Consider the following 20,983-nt stretch of genomic DNA (forward strand, 5'->3'; position numbering starts at 1 on the left):
TTTACAAAGTTCTGAGCCCTTTGGACTCCTTGATGTGGCCTCATCAAGGAAAACCTACAGCCGGGGCTTGGAGGAAGTAATGCTCTGTCTTACCACTTGTTTCCAGCTTGGACATATCATCCCAATCTACTACCATTGTCCATCAAATATTTGGAGGCTTTCTGAGATCCAGAGGTATGTTTCTACAACTACTGCTCTCCTTGGCACTGCCTGTGCCCTTCTGTCTGCCTGTGCCCAACAGCTGGTCCTGGGACTAGCAGGACAGGTACAATGAGCACAAAGCAGTACCATCGTTCAACTCACCATTGCTCGGCATTTTGATTTTTCCTTCCAGTCATCTGCTTCAGCTGCAAAGCCATTTCTGATTCCTATGAGGCCTTCCTGGATGTCCCTTTGGATATCAAAGTAAGAGGTTTTGCAGTTGTGCTTCAAGACATGGCAAGGCTTTTCAGAGTCAACACATTTGTCCTGAAAGCATATACTGTGAACCCAAGAGGTCTTGGTCGTGGATGGGAAGGGGAACGGATGTTGTCCTCCTGCAGAGCCCATGGCACTGGTCTCTCTGTAGGTGCTGGCTTGAAGCTGGACAAGCGCCCATTATGCGCTCTGCACCCTTGACATATCCTCCTCCTTCTTCCCTTTGCCCTCCTTCAACACCTGTCTGGCTTCCAGGCTGATGGGTTGGATTGTTTTCACTACTGATGACCCTACATAACATCAGTAGCTCAATGGCAGGCGGTACAGAGAGGGAGCTCTTGATTGCCCCTGAGAACCTCTGGGACAGGGGAAATGTTCAGCACCACACTCCCTTTCTGACTCCTTCTGGATATAGCTTGCAGATTCATGGCGGGTCTCCTCAGCATCAGCTACAGGGGTTTTCTTGTCAGCTCCTGGAAAATGTTTGGGCCAGGGCATTTGCTGTAGCTCAGTGCACCAATTTCTCAATTCTCCAGGCAGCCTCATCCCTCACTGCAGCTCTGGAGGACTTTGTAACACCTGAGCACCTGGATGGTGAAAACTGCTTTAAATGTAGCAAGTAAGATGATTACTAACAACATATTAACACTAGACTCTGTGTGAGGGGGCTACAAGTCATTGAGCAGAAGTCATCTTCTCGTGGAAGTTTACTGCACACTGATGAGACACAGGTTTTTTTGTCTGGTTTTTGGGGGGGGGGTGGGGGTGGAGGTTTTTTGTTTGTTTGTTTGTTTGTTTGTTTTAAATATGGCACCGAATTGCCTTAAAATAGCATAAGGATGCACGAGACAAGAAAGGTTGTCTGACTGCCTTGGTGGAAGATAGGGTGCATTTCAGTGCTGTGCTCTGTGCTTGGTTTCAAGGTGTGAGAAGAATGTTGCCGCCACTAAGAGGTTCACTGTCCACTGTGCACCCAAGGTTCTCACTGTGTGTCTGAAGAGGTTTGACTGCTTCACTGGTGGGAAGATCAGCAAGGTGTGTACACTATTGGTGTGTAGCTTTCTCTTCAAGAGGCAGATTTCCTAAAGCAGTATGCTTGTCACAAGCTGCTTGTGTGGGGTTTTTTGTGGTCCCTTCTGGGGAGTGGAAAGTTCCTGTGGGAAGACAGGCAAGCACTGTGCTCTGATAGGGCTGCTTTGACTGAGAAGGGTTTCCTGCCCCCCAAACGATTATATGTTGCTTTATGGAAAACCAAGTGCTCATGAGCCCCAGAGATGTATTGATACACCTGGACTGGCCCCTGCACTTGGTAGGCTATTTCATGTCACAGACCAGGGTCTTTTCTGAGCCCTCTTGGTCTCTCCATAGGTTGTAGAGTATCCGGAGTACTTGGATCTTCGCCCATACATGTCTCAGGCAGATGGAGAAGCACTCCTCTACTCCTTATATGCTGTCCTGGTGCACAGTGGTGTCAGCTGTCATGGAGGACACTATTTCTGCTACACAAAGGTAAAAGAGCAACTTCCTTCCCAATGGGGAAAAATGTGTGCTGAGGAAGATAAACTTTCCTGTCAGTGTTACTGACAGCCAAAGTTTTGAGGCAGGAGGCCTCCTTAGTGGCTGGACTGCATTTGTTTTGACATGCTCTCGGTTTGGCAGTTTCCTACCTGTGTTTTTGGAGAGAAACCATGGAGAGATCCTTGCCTTTTTTTTACAGGCCAGCAATGGATTGTGGTACCGGATGGACGATGAATCTGTGGAGCTGTGTTCCATTGACACAGTTCTCAGGCAGCAAGCCTACCTGCTGTTCTATGCCAGGTAATAACCAGGATTCAAATATGTTCAGAATACATTTCCTTTTCCTCATTTGCAGTTGTGCTTCTCACCTTCCTGAGTGTTTTTCTCATCAAATGAAATTACTACCTGCATCATTCAGTGCTGTCAAATCTGAACTACTCCGTGTCTGTCCTTTACTGGGCTTCAGGCTGCGGCCCGGATGTAATCTGCTACTTGCCTGGTCTCTGATGTTGACTCTTGTAGATAAGAGGACTTAAAGAGGACCTCCAGGAAAGATGGGGAGGCACCATTTGTCAGGGAATGTAGTGACAGGATGAAGGCTATCAGTTTTCAGCTAACAGAGGGCAGGTTTACATTAGATATTGGGAAGGAATTCTTTGCTGTAAGGCTGCTGAGACACTGGCACAGGTTGCCACAGCATCTGTGGGTGCCCCATCCCTGGAAGTGTTCAAGGCCAGGTTGGACAGGGCTTGGAGAAACCTTGGAATAGTGGAGGGTGTTCCTGCCCACCACAGCGGGGTGGAACAAGATAAAGTTAAAGGTCCCTTGCAACCCAAACAAGTCTGTGAATTTATGAAATGGAGGCTGTGGGAGGTATAGAGATGAGGTTTTTGTTGGGACAGAGGCAAACTTGGTGGGAAGACCCTAGCTGAGTTTCCCATTAGTGTCCTTGGTTAAGACTTCTCTCTGTCATAGAAACCTCTCTGAGAAAACGACTGAACCCCAGAGGAGGTTGCAACAACAGCTCTAAACTGAGATCACTCTTTTGTTTTTCTCCAGATGCTCGGATCTGAGAATTGGAGAAAGGGCTTCTTCCTCACTGGCACCATCACATGCCCCTTCCTTCCTCAGTCAGTGTGTGGCCAGCAGCAAGCAGGCGGGCTCTGTTGGACCACAGGGTCTGACTGGTAGGACTAAGGTAACTTTGGGGTCGTGGGTCAGGGCATCAGAGGAATAGTGGATTTCTTTCTGGGATCTCAGCATTTCTCTTCTGTCCCTCACACACCGCACCTTTCTTCCCAGCCACAACGCTGCTCCCTCTCAAAGCATCCCACCTGGATCCATCCCTTTTGTGCGCCTCTGGCCTTTTGGTCTTAGTAGCCCTCCAAAAGAGCCTTTTGGAGGCCCCAAACTGTCCTGTCCCAGAACTTGTAGGGGTTCCCCACTGCTCTGATCCTTTCAGGAGAAAAGGGCAGGAACTCTCCACAGCTCTCTTTGCAGGGCATGAAGGACACTGGCAGGGAGCGGTCCCGGAGCAGATCCCCTCTGTGGGGCAGGGATCTCCGCAGCTGGTCTGTGGACACCACAGACTATGATGACTCTTCAGAGAGAAGAACTGGTCCTCCAAGTCGTGACCGTGGTCCTAGGGATAGCACAGCTGCAAGGCCTTCCAAGAGGATCTGCCGGTGGGCTCCCGCTCCCAGGGCTGCTCAGGAGCAAACCTTGCTGAGGCAGAGGGAGCCAAGCAGATCTGTGCGGGGAACTTACAACCTTTGCAGGAAGGACACTGGCAGGGAGCGGTCCCGGAGCAGATCCCCTCTGTGGGGCAGGGATCTCCGCAGCTGGTCTGTGGACACCACAGACTATGATGACTCTTCAGAGAGAAGAACTGGTCCTCCAAGTCGTGACCGTGGTCCTAGGGATAGCACAGCTGCAAGGCCTTCCAAGAGGATCTGCCGGTGGGCTCCCGCTCCCAGGGCTGCTCAGGAGCAAACCTTGCTGAGGCAGAGGGAGCCAAGCAGATCTGTGCAGGGAACTTACAACCTTCGCAGCCGGTTTGTGCCGTACACAGACTATGACCGCTCACTGCGGAAGAGAAAGAGGCAGAGAACAAGTCCTCCATGTTGTGACCAAGTCTTAGTGAATACTGCAGTTCCAGGGCCCTCCAAAGCCAGCTCCAAGCAGGCTCTCATGCTCCGGGCTGCTCAGGAGCAAACCCGACAGAGGCAGAGAGAGCAGAGAAGATCAACATGGCGGGGCTATGATCGCCACAGCCAGTTTGGGCAGCACACAGACTACCGCCCTTCAGAGAAGAAGAGGAGGGTTTCCACGCCCCAGAGATTCACGTCAGACAAGCATTCAGGGCACTCTGGCAATGATGGCGTTGGATTATGGCCCTGGCTCAAGCAGAACGGAAGACTAGCACTGCGTTTATTAGCCAAGGCATCCTTGTTTTCGACACGCCTACTCAAACCTGAGTGAATGATTTATCTAAGTAGATGATAGTTATAATAATATAGAGATATTATTAGAAATATAGAAATATATATAGAAATATAGAAGAGAGAGAGAGAGAAATATATATAGAAATATAGAATTATATAGAGAAATATAGAATATAGAGAGAGAAATATGTATAGAAATATAGAAATAGATATAGAAATATAATATAGAAATAGAGAGAGAAGTAATACTTTATAATACATTATTACATGTTATATATATTCAGCAATAGATAGTAATGTTATAAGAAATATTATTAAAATAATAAAATAAGAAATACTAAAATACTGTAATCAGAATTATTTATTCCACGTTGTAGACAATTATAGCTACAAACATCTCAGCCTCGGCCATATCAATCAACATGACTGGTCTACTCTGGCCTCAAATTGGGAGGCCTGGAGACACACCATCTCTAACGCTGCTGTTTCCTTTGAGAACGCACACAGAATCACTCTCGAGGAGAAAAGACAAGGCAGAAAGAATCATGTCTTGCAGAATATACCACCTAGGGAGTCTTTCTGCTGTGCCTTTTGCAATCGGATATGTCTATCTCACATTGGCCTCATAAGCCACCAGCGTGCTTGTAACAAATGTGGATAGAGCCTTCTTAAATCTTCGTTCGAGAAGCCTAGCCACGATGATGTGTTTAAGACGGGTGTTCCATCATTTAGTGTTCTCACTGAAACCATGCAAATCGTGCGCCACTCGCTCACTTCCCACTCCTCCTTGCCTTCCCACTCCCCCTCCGTCCTGAGGCAGGCTGGACAGGAGAATTGGAGGCACAAAAGGTAAAGATCGCAGGCTGAGATAAGAACAACTTTCTGGAAAAGGCAGTGAAATAAGAAAACAGTACAGCAACAGAACAGTAACAGAAACAATACTAATAACAGAGTGTACAAGGGAGGCAAATGACTCACACATGATTGCTCACCAGTTGGTGCCCAACTTTGCCACCACGCACACAACCTGGAAGAGACCCCTTCCCCCATCCTTGACAAAATGAGGAATAACCTCTATGTCCTGGCTGTGCCCCCTCCTGGATACTGCCCAAATTAACACTGTCCTGACCAGAAGCAGGACAATCACCTTCCGGATGTGCAGCACAGCTTTCGGGTCTGCACCGGAGGCACTGGATCCCTCCATGCCAGGGAGGGGAGACATCAAAGATGAGCAGACTTTGGAAAAACCTCACCTCTCACTCCGGCCCATCTTTTCTCATTTTATGGGATGGAAGAATACATACCCAAGAATACATACCCCTCCCAGTGTCCTTCTCACTGGAAATCCCCTGAGCTTTGATTCCTTTGCTGACATGCTGCTTCCTCTGGGAAAAGCAGTCAGAAAACCCAAGGCCATTGCTTTGAGTGAAGGTCTTTCTTAGAACACTTTTCCTGAAGTGCACCCAGGAAGGCTGGGCTGCAGCAGCACATGGCCCCCATGGCTTTGCTACATCTCATCCAGAACACCTGGAAGCCCTTCTCTCACCATCCAGCCGCTCCCCTGCCCTGTCTTCCCCACCCCACAGGGATGCTGCCGAGGAGGTAACAAACTTCACAGTTCAATCCCGATATCCCACTGCTGACTGGGATGGGGTGAGACCAGGGGCAGTTTTGGCCCCCATCAGCACCAGCTCTTGGGACAGCCAGGCTCTCTCCTGACATGTGGGCTCATCTCTGCAGCTTTGCTGTCCTCCACAGGGCGTTTGCTGAAAAAAATCATCTTCTAGAAAAGATATATGACACCAGCCCAGGGGTCAGCAGCACCACACGAGAGCTTGGCAAGATGCCCTGAGGACAGCCAGGCCAGGCAGAGAGAGGTGGAAGGACCACAGGGGCTCTCTGAAGCAGCCACATTGTACAACATAGACAATGAGGCTAAATAAACACTGGGCTGAAAGATGATCGTGCTCTTACAAGGGAAATTTACAGGTGCTGTACAGGCCTGGGGCTCTTGCTGGAAAGCTTCAGTCTCTGGGCTCCCGGTGGCCAAAGGCATTGCAGATAACGCCTTCTCAAGCAATGGCAGGGAGCAGGGTGGAGAAGTCAAGGATGAGGCAGATCAGAAAGACTGGGGCAGCACAAAGAGATCTGCAAGGGAGAGAGGCAGCATCTGAAAGGCACTCCTTGCTGACCTATGAGCTGGTGCCGTGGGCTCTACAACTGCTGCCTGCAGTCAGCTTGGAAGCTCTGGCAGTTTTAACAGGAGGTTTGTCTGCAAACAAGATGGAGAGACGTTACGATGATGGATGTGGGTATATTCCTGACCTCGGCTCTCCAGAGGGAGATTTGCTGTCTCCTTGTGGGCCATAGAGGCTTTTAATATGGGATGAACTTCACTTGGTCTCCCCAAGCTCATGTCCAACCTGTTCCATGGCCTCTGACTGCGATCTGCTGTCCACCTAGCTTCATCCCCCCTCACAACCCTGGGGACTCCTTGGAGATGAATGGCTGCTGTGCCAGCACCTACTGCTCCAGGAAGGGAGTGCAAGGTGAAGATGCTACACTCGCAGGTGCAAAGAAGGTTCATTTTGCCATGGGATCCCAGGAGGTCACCATGCACATCATCAATGGGGTCTGAAAAAAGAAAACTTACAGATGTTGAGGCAGCTGAGCTCATCAAGCACATGTAGAAAAGCTCCTGATTTCAGTATGGCTGGCTCTTTTGAAATGCCCCAGGAAGGAAGATTTGGTCTCAGGCATCATCAGCCTCATTGGCCAGTCTAGAGAGAACTGCCTGGACTTGAATCAGAAGTTTGTGGATAAGAGATTCAGCTTCATTTAGCTAGAAATGGGATATCTCTCTCCAGTGAGCCAGCTGCTTGCCATTCCGTTAGTCCCTGACCACAAGCAGCACTGAATCCGTGATCTCTCCCCCTCCAGTTTCTCGGAGTCCCTGGGTAACCCTGAAAGCACTGCTTCAGTATCAGGTTCTGCAAGAGGCCTTCAAAAAAGCAGCTAGGGGACTAGGTGAGGGGAAGAACCAGAAAATCGCACACATTCTTCCCTGGATTCGTGAAAGACAATAAGAAAGGAATACAAGACCCCCAAAAGCAAGTCCACTTGATGGGAGCGGCAGGTGAGCATCTCTGGTTCAGTAGTGATATGACGCACTCAACTGCAGCTTGCAGACAAGAATCCTGAAACATTCCAGTAGCCAAGATTGCCACCTGATCCCAAGGTCCCCTGTCCTCTGCCCCATGCATTTCCACGGGACCAAAGCCCCTGTGCACAGCAAAAGGAAAGTATGTGAATGTACACACATGGTAACTTGCTCCTGGCCTTTTCAGCCTATGGAGGAAGACAGCTTCCCTCATCAGAAAATGAAGCAGGTCTGACCTGGACTTTCTCAAAACACTCTAAAGCCAGAGGCAGGTTTCTCCCACAAGCGACAGCAAAGCCCTCCTCCTGCCCATGTTGTTTGGGAAATGCCACAAGAACCAGGAGAATCACAGAGAGATTCACACCTTCAGAGACACCAGCGAGTGCAGCCCCTCCTGACATCATCTGGGCAGAAGCCTCCAGCCCTTGGGATGACTTTGCCTCCTAACAGAGGTGCCAGAGCATCTGATCTGGATTTACCAGGCCTGCCTTAGTACCATGCCACAATAATTGTTGCAGCATCCCAGCCTTTCCTTGCTCGAGCCAGTCTGTTTATAGGTTGTTTGGATCTCCACCTCCACATTGCAGGGGGATTGAACACCACTGATCACATCCACTTCTACCTCTGACCTGAAGGGAGAGGAAGATTTCCCCGTTTGCTGTTGTGGCAAGTGGCGCCTCTCTGCAAGAGATTTCACCTCCTGCTCGGGGCCCCTCTGCACTGGCCAGGCTCACTCCATGCTGCTGGACCTCTCCCAGCCCCTCTAAGCAGGGCTCCGGTCAAGTCTTTGTAACAACTCCCCATTCCTCAGAATGGCTTGGCACTCCTGTAGCAGTTTGGGTGGGGAATGCCAAACTCACACCAACAAATGGCTCTGTCCAATCACCTGAGCAGTAGCAGGTACCACCCAGTGCGGAGGTCAGCGCTTGAATAAAGACCTCCCCAACTTTTCTGGGTGCAGCTGGTAAGGCGATTTTGTTATAAAAGTAGCGGGGCAACTGAACTGCTTAAAGGGAGGAACAAAAGGGCACAAAAAGCACTGCGCAAAATGGCTCCAGCCTTAAATAAGGTGGGTAAGGAAGGCACTGGAACAGAAGATGGGGTTTAGGCGGAACATGCAAATTACAACCAATCGTAGGAGATAGGGGCCGAACATAACCATATACGGTACTGCGTCAAGTATCAACCAATGAAAGGACAGAACATACATACAGTACAATACAATACAACAACTTATATGCAAAATCTACAATTTCCTTATTAATTACACATTTTTAGGCTGCCACAACCCAGCCTGCCCCATACAGAGCCCTGGGGGTGACTCCTGCTACGCCCAATGCCAGAAGAACACCACAGGAGACCCTGGGGAGGGAAGAAGGGAAGGAAAGAAGGAAATCTCAGGGCTTTGGATCTGGAGCAGCTGGGGGAACTCCAGTGCCTCCCAAGACGCCCTGTCAGACACGCGACGCAGAGTCGAGAGCTCTCCCCACGCACCCCTACGGCCCGCTCCGAAATCAATACCATTGACTGCCCATGGAAGGTCCCCTTCAGAGTAGCGACACGATCCCCGTAGCCCCTTGCTCTGGATTCCCCCGCCCATTCCTGGCCTCACCCCTTTGTGCCCAGAGCCCACTAGCTTTGAGCTACAGGGAGCAGAGGGGCTCTGTTGCCACCCTGTCAGGCGGCGTGAGCTGCAGAACAGCTCCAGCGGCCAAGTGCAGGGCTGAGCTCTCCATGGGACTGTGTCTGGCTTCAGGCAGTTTTCTGACAGGGAATGGGACTATTCTAGCCCAAAGGGAGCAATCAGGATTCAACATCTCTTTTGTTTAAGGCTATCAGGAGCCTTCTTGGTCGCTTATCCTTTGATTTTTGTCCAAATCTTGAAGTGGTTTTGATGAGGTACAAAAATGAGGTGCGGAAAGCATACCTTCCTCCCCCATAGACACAGTTTCCCCTCAGATCAGGGGGATCAGACCAAATCTCTGGTGGGAGCTGTTTTATTAAACTTGTCAGACCTTGAACATCAGGGGAGCTGTGTACAGCTCGTGGCAGCAGGTGCTGGGGCCTTGGCCAGTGTCACCTGGAAGGGGAAAGGAGGAAAGGGGACCAGCACGCATCCCTGCTGCCCTGCATATCCCCTGAGCCAAGGGACACTTATGGACAGTTGTTCTGCACCTCCCCCTGTCCCCTTTTGGTCAGGGCTATCACCTGACACTGCGGTGACAGACGGGTTCATCAGGATATCCTTGGCAGAATGATGATGGCACTGAGTCACAGTTACCATTAAAGCTTCATTTTTTTTAACATCATGGTATGATCACTATAGCCCAGAACACCATGATTTGAGTAGCACAAGATTTCTATAAGCAGCACCAGCATAGCAAGATTTTGTAAGCCCTTTAGCACCGAACTGTACAGCACAGCTCAGCTTATGATGCCTGATCACCTGGACCTGATCACTCTGCAGGCCAGGGCACATCCTAATCCTTGGTTTGTCATGCCAATATAACAATCTTAATCTAGACTTGAAACACGTTAACAGAACAGGAGTGGCCCTTTCAGGGGAGAAGAGTCTGTTTGGTATTAAGATGGGGCTCTGCGTGCTGCTGTGCTGCCCTGTGCTGCTGTGAGGCCATCCCAGCCCGGCAGGCAGGTGCCTGTGACCTGCAAGGCCTGTGAGGAGCAAAGGAGTTGGCCTGGGGCCTGGAAATGGGAAGGCTGATAGGGAGGGGGAGAAGGGGTCTTCCTGGCGCACTGGACCTTCAGGGACTGACGATGAGGGCAAAGGGGACTCATGTCGGACCAGCTTGGTCACAGAGCACAGCTGTTTACGTCCTAAAATGCCCCCATATGAGCAGGAGGCAGGAGCAGAGGCACTGTTCATGAGTGCCATTGTTGATTGTCTTCATCAGAGAGCTCCTGAAGTGCTGCTGGGGGGACGGTAATACAGGACCTAGACATCAGGTTAGGGCAGGGGCATAAAAAGTCACCTGAGAGGTGTAATGCAGGAGTAAATGCAGATACTTTGTCTGGGTAAGGGACACAAAGGAGCCTCCCCAAGGATGACAGGGATAAAACCAGCTGCTGCAAGACGTGATGAAAAAAGCCATCCAAGCAAAGTCATGCCCTAGCTGGATGCCCCAAGTATAAAAGAAGAAACACCTCGGAGTGGAGCAGGAGCCATATGAACTGTGCTGAGCTGGGCAGGAGTAAAACCACCTGTCCTGAGAAGAACTGAGTAAAACTTGATGCCCCATTCCAGGCAGGGGCCAAACCAGCCAGGTCAAGTGTTGTTAAATAACAACCAGCTGCATCCTTGGCGCATGAGAAACACTATCTGCCTGCTGAGCAGAGGTTACACCAGGTGTCCAGAGGACTGCCTGTTGCTAAACACCTCTGAAACTGTCGGGATAAATAGGACCCTCTGACAAATTGGCTTTTTAGTGTTAGAAAGCAAGTGATTACTTTTATTTGCAGCCCTGCGTGCGCATGTGGCTGACAAAAATCCTGCCTCCGTACTGACAGCAAGACATCGCTTTTCACCTATTTATACAGATTTGGCAAACAAAGAAATTAATGTTCATTGCTTCCAAATTACATCACTCACTCCCTTTCATTACTTAGTATTCTATGTGGTATTGGTTATTAATTTCTCACTTTCTACTGTAATAACTTCATATCTTTAATCTTTTTTGCATATTTTCCCTCCCCTAGGGATTTTCTGACACAAATGCTGAGCCTTTGTTAGTCTTCTTCTTTAGCTGCTGGTTTCTGCAGAAGGTCCTTGTAGTCCATAAATCTTGTGTTCCAGATCTCCTCCTTCAACAGGACATCTTTCTCTGGCAGGCTTTCTCCACTGAAGCATAACAGGGTTAACTTCAACAAAACTTACAGTTTTAGTACTTTTCCCAGGCTGTGTTCTCCCAAAGGAGCTTATGACAATTTTTACTCCATGCTGGCTAAAGCTGATTTAAGGCTGAACGCACCGCCTATGATGTGTGTTAAAAACAACTAATCAAAAAGTTAATTAGGAACACTAAAAAAATTAGAAAAGTTTTATGATTTCCAACAAGCCCAAAACAACATAGGCCAAGTGCAGCAGGGACAAAACTGTCTCTACCCATTGATGCCAGGAAAAGGCAACAGTAGTAAAACTCAATAGCCACAGGTGCTATTAAGCCGGTATTTGTTTATTTCGGCGCCGGACGTGCGGGGGATAGCTCCGCCTAACACGCGCGTGCCCTCGCCCGTCATAGCTTCCGTTTTATACAATTAGGTCATACAGATTCATTGCACATTTTTACATCTTCCTGAACTACCCGAGAGTGGGCAGTGTTCTATGTAAATCTCGGGACACGCCTCCTGGAGCCTGCGCACTTCTCTCTGGTGGTTGCCTCGGGTGGTCGTAAGGGATGAAGGCTCAAAGTCTTCCTCTCTCTGAACTTCTCACCTCGCTCAGTCCCTCAGCATCTTCCCCTGGCAACGGCTCCTCATGGGGTGCCCGTCCACTCGGTGTCCCATTGGTTGCCTACGGGTTACCCTTTGGTACCCTGCACACTTTCCCACTGGCTGCCCCTTCGCACCATCACACAGCTTTCCCATTGGCTGCCTCTGGGCAACTCCCCATTGCCTGCTCACCAGCACATAGCTGCTATCTTAGCAACAGCACACGAACCTTAAAATTTCACTTATTAGACTGTGCAGCTTGAAATTTTCCCTTATCAATAGCAGCGTAACATTTTCTCAACAGCAACTTAACATTTTCCCTTATCACCATCCAGAGTGGGAGTCTGGCTAAAACTGCGGCTGATCAAAACCTAACCCACCCTAGCGGCAGGAGTAAATGTGAAGCTGCCAAAAAGCCATCCAGGAACGTTTTCAGAGCTTGAGGACAAGACAGCAGCTGGGCGGGGGCCAGCAGCCAGCCAAGGTCCTCCCAGCGCAGCCTCTGAAGGGTTCCTTTGGCAGTCCCAGTTCAGGGTCAGCCCATGGCTGTACCCTGGGGGCAGATGAAATTAATTGGAAATGAACCCATTAGAGTCCAGGTGCTTTGCTAAGAGTCTCACTGATAGAAGTGGAAGTGAAACCCGTTCTGCGTTTACTTAGAGTTTTTATACTTTCGGTGAGCTACAGTAATTTCTTTGCAATTAGGTGACGGGATTGGTGCTGTTCTCTTTCTGGAGAGAAAGACATCCTTGGTCATCTAAAGCATTGCACTCTCTTCCTGAGAGAGGCAATGGCCACAGCAGGGAACGACTCCTGTGAGTAATAGCTTCACCAGCAGGTTTGGACTTTGTGAACTGCCACAGACAACTGACATGGCTGGTGGTCAAATCCCAGAACGATGTGCTCACAACCTAGAGTGATCTCTGGGATGTTTCCTGAGAGCAGTCAAACTGACCCCCGTGTTTACAATTAGACCCAGGAAAACACCTTTTGTCACTCCTCTGACACTAGGTACAAGACTTTGAAAGCTGCCATTGCTCGTAGAGAGGTCTGCCATCCTTTGGGTTACCTTCCGTGCTCACTATTTACTTGTTTTCAACAAGTTACAATCAGGAAAAGGGATGGCTTCACTGATAATTCAGTCTAGAACTCTACTGAGAAAGGAAGGTAGCCTGCGGCCCAGAAATCAGATTGTGGGTTTGTTGGACTCTCAGCAACGTAAACAGGGGAATGGATTTTTCCAAAACAGTAAATTTAAATGGCACTGTTTAAGCTTCCCCTGATGTTGTTGGGTTGGCAGTTAAAGCAGATGGTCCTGAGTGCTCCTGTAGAGACCTCACTGTTTAAATACGCCTTTGTGCCTCATTTCATCTCTTTCCAAATGGAATTTCCCTGCAGTCATTGCCGAGGGAATGACTCCGCCACAAAGGATCCTCTTTCCCCCGGAGAAGATTTGCATGGTCTGGCAGCAAAGACAGAGTGCTGGAGCAGGACTCCGCAATGTGGGCAACACATGCTTCCTTAATGCTGTCCTGCAATGCCTGACATACACCCCGCCGCTGGCCAACTATCTGCTCTCCCGGGAGCACAGCCAGGCCTGTGAGTACTCTTAGGGACGTCTCCCTGTAAATCTGTTAATCAAATCCCAAGGATTCCCAGAACCTGAAATTTGATTTAGGAGAAAAGCAGCCCTTTGTCAGCCCCAGAACTTGTGTTCTTTGTACACTCAGGAGCCACCTGTCCTATCCAGCTGTCTTATTCTTCATGAAGGCACGTCTTTCTAGCTCTGGGTCTCTATTCCTGCAAGTTAAAACCTCAGTTTAGCATTCCTCTGAAGAACATTTTCTGTGCACTAAAACGTCCCGTGCTTGTTGAAACACTGGGAGGAGTGGCATATTGCACTGGAGTGGGAGTGGAAGAAGAGGAGTATTCCACCACTAGGGATATTTTGCTAACCAGAGGACCTTCTCTCCCTCCCTCCTCAGGTCGCCAACAAGGCTTCTGCATGATGTGCATCATGGAAGCGCATGTTAACAAGGTCCTGCATTCCTCAGTCAGTGCCATCCTGCCTTTGGCTGTTCTCAGGGGTTTCAGACGTATGTGATTTCAGGTTCTTTGACAGGTTTTCTTCCCTTCCTGTAGGAGACAACTGCTAACTTCCTGTTTCTTAGTCATAGGAGAACATTTTCAGCTTGGCAGGGAGGAAGATGCCCATGACTTCTTATGCTGTACTGTCAATGCCATGCAGAGAGCTTGTCTGAGTGCAAGCAACGAGTAAGCACAAGCAAGTTACCTTTACAAAGTTCTGAGCCCTTTGGACTCCTTGATGTGGCCTCATCAAGGAAAACCTACAGCCGGGGCTTGGAGGAAGTAATGCTCTGTCTTACCACTTGTTTCCAGCTTGGACATATCATCCCAATCTACTACCATTGTCCATCAAATATTTGGAGGCTTTCTGAGATCCAGAGGTATGTTTCTACAACTACTGCTCTCCTTGGCACTGCCTGTGCCCTTCTGTCTGCCTGTGCCCAACAGCTGGTCCTGGGACTAGCAGGACAGGTACAATGAGCACAAAGCAGTACCATCGTTCAGCTCACCATTGCTCGGCATTTTGATTTTTCCTTCCAGTCATCTGCTTCAGCTGCAAAGCCATTTCTGATTCCTATGAGGCCTTCCTGGATGTCCCCTTGGATATCAAAGTAAGAGGTTTTGCAGTTGTGCTTCAAGACATGGCAAGGCTTTTCAGAGTCAACACATTTGTCCTGAAAGCATATACTGTGAACCCAAGAGGTCTTGGTCGTGGATGGGAAGGGGAACGGATGTTGTCCTCCTGCAGAGCCCATGGCACTGGTCTCTCTGTAGGTGCTGGCTTGAAGCTGGACAAGCGCCCATTATGCGCTCTGCACCCTTGACATATCCTCCTCCTTCTTCCCTTTGCCCTCCTTCAACACCTGTCTGGCTTCCAGGCTGATGGGTTGGATTGTTTTCACTACTGATGACCCTACATAACATCAGTAGCTCAATGGCAGGCGGTACAGAGAGGGAGCTCTTGATTGCCCCGATAACCTCTGGGACAGGGGAAATGTTCAGCACCACACTCCCTTTCTGGTTCCTTCTGGATATAGCTTGCAGATTCATGGCGGGTCTCCTCAGCATCAGCTACAGGGGTTTTCTTGTCAGCTCCTGGAAAATGTTTGGGCCAGGGCATTTGCTGTAGCTCAGTGCACCAATTTCTCAATTCTCCAGGCAGCCTCATCCCTCACTGCAGCTCTGGAGGACTTTGTAACACCTGAGCACCTGGATGGTGAAAACTGCTTTAAATGTAGCAAGTAAGATGACTACTAACAACATATTAACACTAGACTCTGTGTGAGGGGGCTACAAGTCATTGAGCAGAAGTCATCGTGGAAGTTTACTGCACACTGATGAGACACAGGGTTTTTTGTCTGGTTTTTGGGGGGGGGTGGGGTTTGTTTGTTTGTTTGTTTGTTTGTTTGTTTTAAATATGGCACCGAATTGCCTTAAAATAGCATAAGGATGCACGAGACAAGAAAGGTTGTCTGACTGCCTTGGTGGAAGATAGGGTGCATTTCAGCGCTGTGCTCTGTGCTTGGTTTCAAGGTGTGAGAAGAATGTTGCCGCCACTAAGAGGTTCACTGTCCACTGTGCACCCAAGGTTCTCACTGTGTGTCTGAAGAGGTTTGACTGCTTCACTGGTGGGAAGATCAGCAAGGTGTGTACACTATTGGTGTGCAGCTTTCTCTTCAAGAGGCAGATTTCCTAAAGCAGTATGCTTGTCACAAGCTGCTTGTGTTGGGTTTTTTGTGGTCCCTTCTGGGGAGTGGAAAGTTCCTGTGGGAAGACAGGCAAGCACTGTGCTCTGATAGGGCTGCTTTGACTGAGAAGGGTTTCCTGCCCCCCAAACGATTATATGTTGCTTTATGGAAAACCAAGTGCTCATGAGCCCCAGAGATGTATTGATACACCTGGACTGGCCCCTGCACTTGGTAGGCTATTTCATGTCACAGACCAGGGTCTTTTCTGAGCCCTCTTGGTCTCTCCATAGGTTGTAGAGTATCCGGAGTACTTGGATCTTCGCCCATACATGTCTCAGGCAGATGGAGAAGCACTCCTCTACTCCTTATATGCTGTCCTGGTGCACAGTGGTGTCAGCTGTCATGGAGGACACTATTTCTGCTACACAAAGGTAAAAGAGCAACTTCCTTCCCAATGGGGAAAAATGTGTGCTGGGGAAGATAAACTTTCCTGTCAGTGTTACTGACAGCCAAAGTTTTGAGGCAGGAGGCCTCCTTAGTGGCTGGACTGCATTTGTTTTGACATGCTCTCGGTTTGGCAGTTTCCTACCTGTGTTTTTGGAGAGAAACCATGGAGAGATCCTTGCCTTTTTTTTACAGGCCAGCAATGGATTGTGGTACCGGATGGACGATGAATCTGTGGAGCTGTGTTCCATTGACACAGTTCTCAGGCAGCAAGCCTACCTGCTGTTCTATGCCAGGTAATAACCAGGATTCAAATATGTTCAGAATACATTTCCTTTTCCTCATTTGCAGTTGTGCTTCTCACCTTCCTGAGTGTTTTTCTCATCAAATGAAATTACTACCTGCATCATTCAGTGCTGTCAAATCTGAACTACTCCGTGTCTGTCCTTTACTGGGCTTCAGGCTGCGGCCCGGATGTAATCTGCTACTTGCCTGGTCTCTGATGTTGACTCTTGTAGATAAGAGGACTTAAAGAGGACCTCCAGGAAAGATGGGGAGGCACCATTTGTCAGGGAATGTAGTGACAGGATGAAGGCTATCAGTTTTCAGCTAACAGAGGGCAGGTTTACATTAGATATTGGGAAGGAATTCTTTGCTGTAAGGCTGCTGAGACACTGGCACAGGTTGCCACAGCATCTGTGGGTGCCCCATCCCTGGAAGTGTTCAAGGCCAGGTTGGACAGGGCTTGGAGAAACCTTGGAATAGTGGAGGGTGTTCCTGCCCACCACAGCGGGGTGGAACAAGATAAAGTTAAAGGTCCCTTGCAACCCAAACAAGTCTGTGAATTTATGAAATGGAGGCTGTGGGAGGTATAGAGATGAGGTTTTTGTTGGGACAGAGGCAAACTTGGTGGGAAGACCCTAGCTGAGTTTCCCATTAGTGTCCTTGGTTAAGACTTCTCTCTGTCATAGAAACCTCTCTGAGAAAACGACTGAACCCCAGAGGAGGTTGCAACAACAGCTCTAAACTGAGATCACTCTTTTGTTTTTCTCCAGATGCTCGGATCTGAGAATTGGAGAAAGGGCTTCTTCCTCACTGGCACCATCACATGCCCCTTCCTTCCTCAGTCAGTGTGTGGCCAGCAGCAAGCAGGCGGGCTCTGTTGGACCACAGGGTCTGACTGGTAGGACTAAGGTAACTTTGGGGTCGTGGGTCAGGGCATCAGAGGAATAGTGGATTTCTTTCTGGGATCTCAGCATTTCTCTTCTGTCCCTCACACACCGCACCTTTCTTCCCAGCCACAACGCTGCTCCCTCTCAAAGCATCCCACCTGGATCCATCCCTTTTGTGCGCCTCTGGCCTTTTGGTCTTAGTAGCCCTCCAAAAGAGCCTTTTGGAGGCCCCAAACTGTCCTGTCCCAGAACTTGTAGGGGTTCCCCACTGCTCTGATCCTTTCAGGAGAAAAGGGCAGGAACTCTCCACAGCTCTCTTTGCAGGGCATGAAGGACACTGGCAGGGAGCGGTCCCGGAGCAGATCCCCTCTGTGGGGCAGGGATCTCCGCAGCTGGTCTGTGGACACCACAGACTATGATGACTCTTCAGAGAGAAGAACTGGTCCTCCAAGTCGTGACCGTGGTCCTAGGGATAGCACAGCTGCAAGGCCTTCCAAGAGGATCTGCCGGTGGGCTCCCGCTCCCAGGGCTGCTCAGGAGCAAACCTTGCTGAGGCAGAGGGAGCCAAGCAGATCTGTGCGGGGAACTTACAACCTTTGCAGGAAGGACACTGGCAGGGAGCGGTCCCAGAGCAGATCCCCTCTGTGGGGCAGGGATCTCCGCAGCTGGTCTGTGGACACCACAGACTATGATGACTCTTCAGAGAGAAGAACTGGTCCTCCAAGTCGTGACCGTGGTCCTAGGGATAGCACAGCTGCAAGGCCTTCCAAGAGGATCTGCCGGTGGGCTCCCGCTCCCAGGGCTGCTCAGGAGCAAACCTTGCTGAGGCAGAGGGAGCCAAGCAGATCTGTGCAGGGAACTTACAACCTTCGCAGCCGGTTTGTGCCGTACACAGACTATGACCGCTCACTGCGGAAGAGAAAGAGGCAGAGAACAAGTCCTCCACGTTGTGACCAAGTCTTAGTGAATACTGCAGTTCCAGGGCCCTCCAAAGCCAGCTCCAAGCAGGCTCTCATGCTCCGGGCTGCTCAGGAGCAAACCCGACAGAGGCAGAGAGAGCAGAGAAGATCAACATGGCGGGGCTATGATCGCCACAGCCAGTTTGGGCAGCACACAGACTACCGCCCTTCAGAGAAGAAGAGGAGGGTTTCCACGCCCCAGAGATTCACGTCAGACAAGCATTCAGGGCACTCTGGCAATGATGGCGTTGGATTATGGCCCTGGCTCAAGCAGAACGGAAGACTAGCACTGCGTTTATTAGCCAAGGCATCCTTGTTTTCGACACGCCTACTCAAACCTGAGTGAATGATTTATCTAAGTAGATGATAGTTATAATAATATAGAGATATTATTAGAAATATAGAAATATATATAGAAATATAGAAGAGAGAGAGAGAGAAATATATATAGAAATATAGAATTATATAGAGAAATATAGAATATAGAGAGAGAAATATGTATAGAAATATAGAAATAGATATAGAAATATAATATAGAAATAGAGAGAGAAGTAATACTTTATAATACATTATTACATGTTATATATATTCAGCAATAGATAGTAATGTTATAAGAAATATTATTAAAATAATAAAATAAGAAATACTAAAATACTGTAATCAGAATTATTTATTCCACGTTGTAGACAATTATAGCTACAAACATCTCAGCCTCGGCCATATCAATCAACATGACTGGTCTACTCTGGCCTCAAATCGGGAGGCCTGGAGACACACCATCTCTAACGCTGCTGTTTCCTTTGAGAACGCACGCAGAATCACTCTCGAGGAGAAAAGACAAGGCAGAAAGAATCATGTCTTGCAGAATATACCACCTAGGGAGTCTTTCTGCTGTGCCTTTTGCAATCGGATATGTCTATCTCGCATTGGCCTCATAAGCCACCAGCGTGCTTGTAACAAATGTGGATAGAGCCTTCTTAAATCTTCGTTCGAGAAGCCTAGCCACAATGATGTGTTTAAGACGGGTGTTCCATCATTTAGTGTTCTCACTGAAACCATGCAAATCGTGCGCCACTCGCTCACTTCCCACTCCTCCTTGCCTTCCCACTCCCCCTCCGTCCTGAGGCAGGCTGGACAGGAGAATTGGAGGCACAAAAGGTAAAGATCGCAGGCTGAGATAAGAACAACTTTCTGGAAAAGGCAATGAAATAAGAAAACAGTACAGCAACAGAACAGTAACAGAAACAATACTAATAACAGAGTGTACAAGGGAGGCAAATGACTCACACATGATTGCTCACCAGTTGGTGCCCAACTTTGCCACCACGAACACAACCTGGAAGAGACCCCTTCCCCCATCCTTGACAAAATGAGGAATAACCTCTATGTCCTGGCTGTGCCCCCTCCTGGATACTGCCCAAATTAACACTGTCCTGACCAGAAGCAGGACAATCACCTTCCGGATGTGCAGCACAGCTTTCGGGTCTGCACCGGAGGCACTGGATCCCTCCATGCCAGGGAGGGGAGACATCAAAGATGAGCAGACTTTGGAAAAACCTCACCTCTCACTCCGGCCCATCTTTTCTCATTTTATGGGATGGAAGAATACATACCCAAGAATACATACCCCTCCCAGTGTCCTTCTCACTGGAAATCCCCTGAGCTTTGATTCCTTTGCTGACATGCTGCTTCCTCTGGGAAAAGCAGTCAGAAAACCCAAGGCCATTGCTTTGAGTGAAGGTCTTTCTTAGAACACTTTTCCTGAAGTGCACCCAGGAAGGCTGGGCTGCAGCAGCACATGGCCCCCATGGCTTTGCTACATCTCATCCAGAACACCTGGAAGCCCTTCTCTCACCATCCAGCTGCTCCCCTGCCCTGTCTTCCCCACCCCACAGGGATGCTGCCGAGGAGGTAACAAACTTCACAGTTCAATCCCGATATCCCACTGCTGACTGGGATGGGGTGAGACCAGGGGCAGTTTTGGCCCCCATCAGCACCAGCTCTTGGGACAGCCAGGCTCTCTCCTGACATGTGGGCTCATCTCTGCAGCTTTGCTGTCCTCCACAGGGCGTTTGCTGAAAAAAATCATCTTCTAGAAAAGATATATGACACCAGCCCAGGGGTCAGCAGCACCACACGAGAGCTTGGCAAGATGCCCTGAGGACAGCCAGGCCAGGCAGAGAGAGGTGGAAGGACCACAGGGGCTCTCTGAAGCAGCCACATTGTACAACATAGACAATGAGGCTAAATAAACACTGGGCTGAAAGATGATCGTGCTCTTACAAGGGAAATTTACAGGTGCTGTACAGGCCTGGGGCTCTTGCTGGAAAGCTTCAGTCTCTGGGCTCCCGGTGGCCAAAGGCATTGCAGATAACGCCTTCTCAAGCAATGGCAGGGAGCAGGGTGGAGAAGTCAAGGATGAGGCAGATCAGAAAGACTGGGGCAGCACAAAGAGATCTACAAGGGAGAGAGGCAGCATCTGAAAGGCACTCCTTGCTGACCTATGAGCTGGTGCCGTGGGCTCTACAACTGCTGCCTGCAGTCAGCTTGGAAGCTCTGGCAGTTTTAACAGGAGGTTTGTCTGCAAACAAGATGGAGAGACGTTACGATGATGGATGCGGGTATATTCCTGACCTAGGCTCTCCAG

At 49.3% G+C, this 20,983-nt stretch overlaps 2 protein-coding genes and 1 long non-coding RNA gene across 3 annotated transcripts; all 3 read left to right on the top strand.

Annotated features, from left to right (window-relative positions):
• Positions 1–32: 32 nt before the first annotated feature.
• LOC135402781 (uncharacterized) lies at positions 33–7,017 on the top strand. Its single transcript, XM_064636242.1, has 10 exons — positions 33–76; positions 107–174; positions 335–405; positions 954–1,036; positions 1,341–1,452; positions 1,786–1,926; positions 2,135–2,235; positions 2,995–3,133; positions 3,436–4,280; positions 6,843–7,017. The coding sequence occupies exons 1-10, from the start codon at positions 33–35 to the stop codon at positions 7,015–7,017; spliced, it is 1,779 nt and encodes a 592-aa protein (XP_064492312.1).
• Positions 7,018–13,404: 6,387 nt separating this feature from the next.
• Positions 13,405–14,259, top strand: LOC135402890 (uncharacterized). Its single transcript, XR_010425248.1, has 3 exons — positions 13,405–13,584; positions 13,971–14,081; positions 14,157–14,259. It is a non-coding gene; the product is annotated as an uncharacterized LOC135402890 (long non-coding RNA).
• Positions 14,260–14,549: 290 nt separating this feature from the next.
• Positions 14,550–18,682, top strand: LOC135402773 (uncharacterized). The gene is made up of 8 exons (XM_064636233.1): positions 14,550–14,571; positions 14,614–14,684; positions 15,232–15,314; positions 15,607–15,718; positions 16,052–16,192; positions 16,401–16,501; positions 17,261–17,399; positions 17,702–18,682. Exons 1-8 carry the CDS (start codon positions 14,550–14,552, stop codon positions 18,680–18,682), a joined length of 1,650 nt encoding a protein of 549 aa, XP_064492303.1.
• Positions 18,683–20,983: the final 2,301 nt, after the last annotated feature.

This window comes from Pseudopipra pipra, chromosome 26 (assembly GCF_036250125.1).
Source record: "Pseudopipra pipra isolate bDixPip1 chromosome 26, bDixPip1.hap1, whole genome shotgun sequence".
Taxonomy (NCBI): Eukaryota; Metazoa; Chordata; class Aves; order Passeriformes; family Pipridae; genus Pseudopipra; species Pseudopipra pipra.

Excerpts from the sequence above, each read along its gene's own strand:
- LOC135402781 (XM_064636242.1), top strand. The coding sequence starts at position 33 with ATGTGGCCTCATCAAGGAAAACCTACAGCCGGGGCTTGGAGGAA. Across the intron at positions 1,453-1,785 it reads CTGGTGGGAAGATCAGCAAG|GTTGTAGAGTATCCGGAGTA; the intron begins GTGTGTACACTA and ends GTCTCTCCATAG. Across the intron at positions 2,236-2,994 it reads TACCTGCTGTTCTATGCCAG|ATGCTCGGATCTGAGAATTG; the intron begins GTAATAACCAGG and ends GTTTTTCTCCAG.
- LOC135402773 (XM_064636233.1), top strand. The coding sequence starts at position 14,550 with ATGAGCACAAAGCAGTACCATC. Across the intron at positions 14,685-15,231 it reads ATGTCCCCTTGGATATCAAA|GCAGCCTCATCCCTCACTGC; the intron begins GTAAGAGGTTTT and ends TCAATTCTCCAG. Across the intron at positions 16,502-17,260 it reads TACCTGCTGTTCTATGCCAG|ATGCTCGGATCTGAGAATTG; the intron begins GTAATAACCAGG and ends GTTTTTCTCCAG.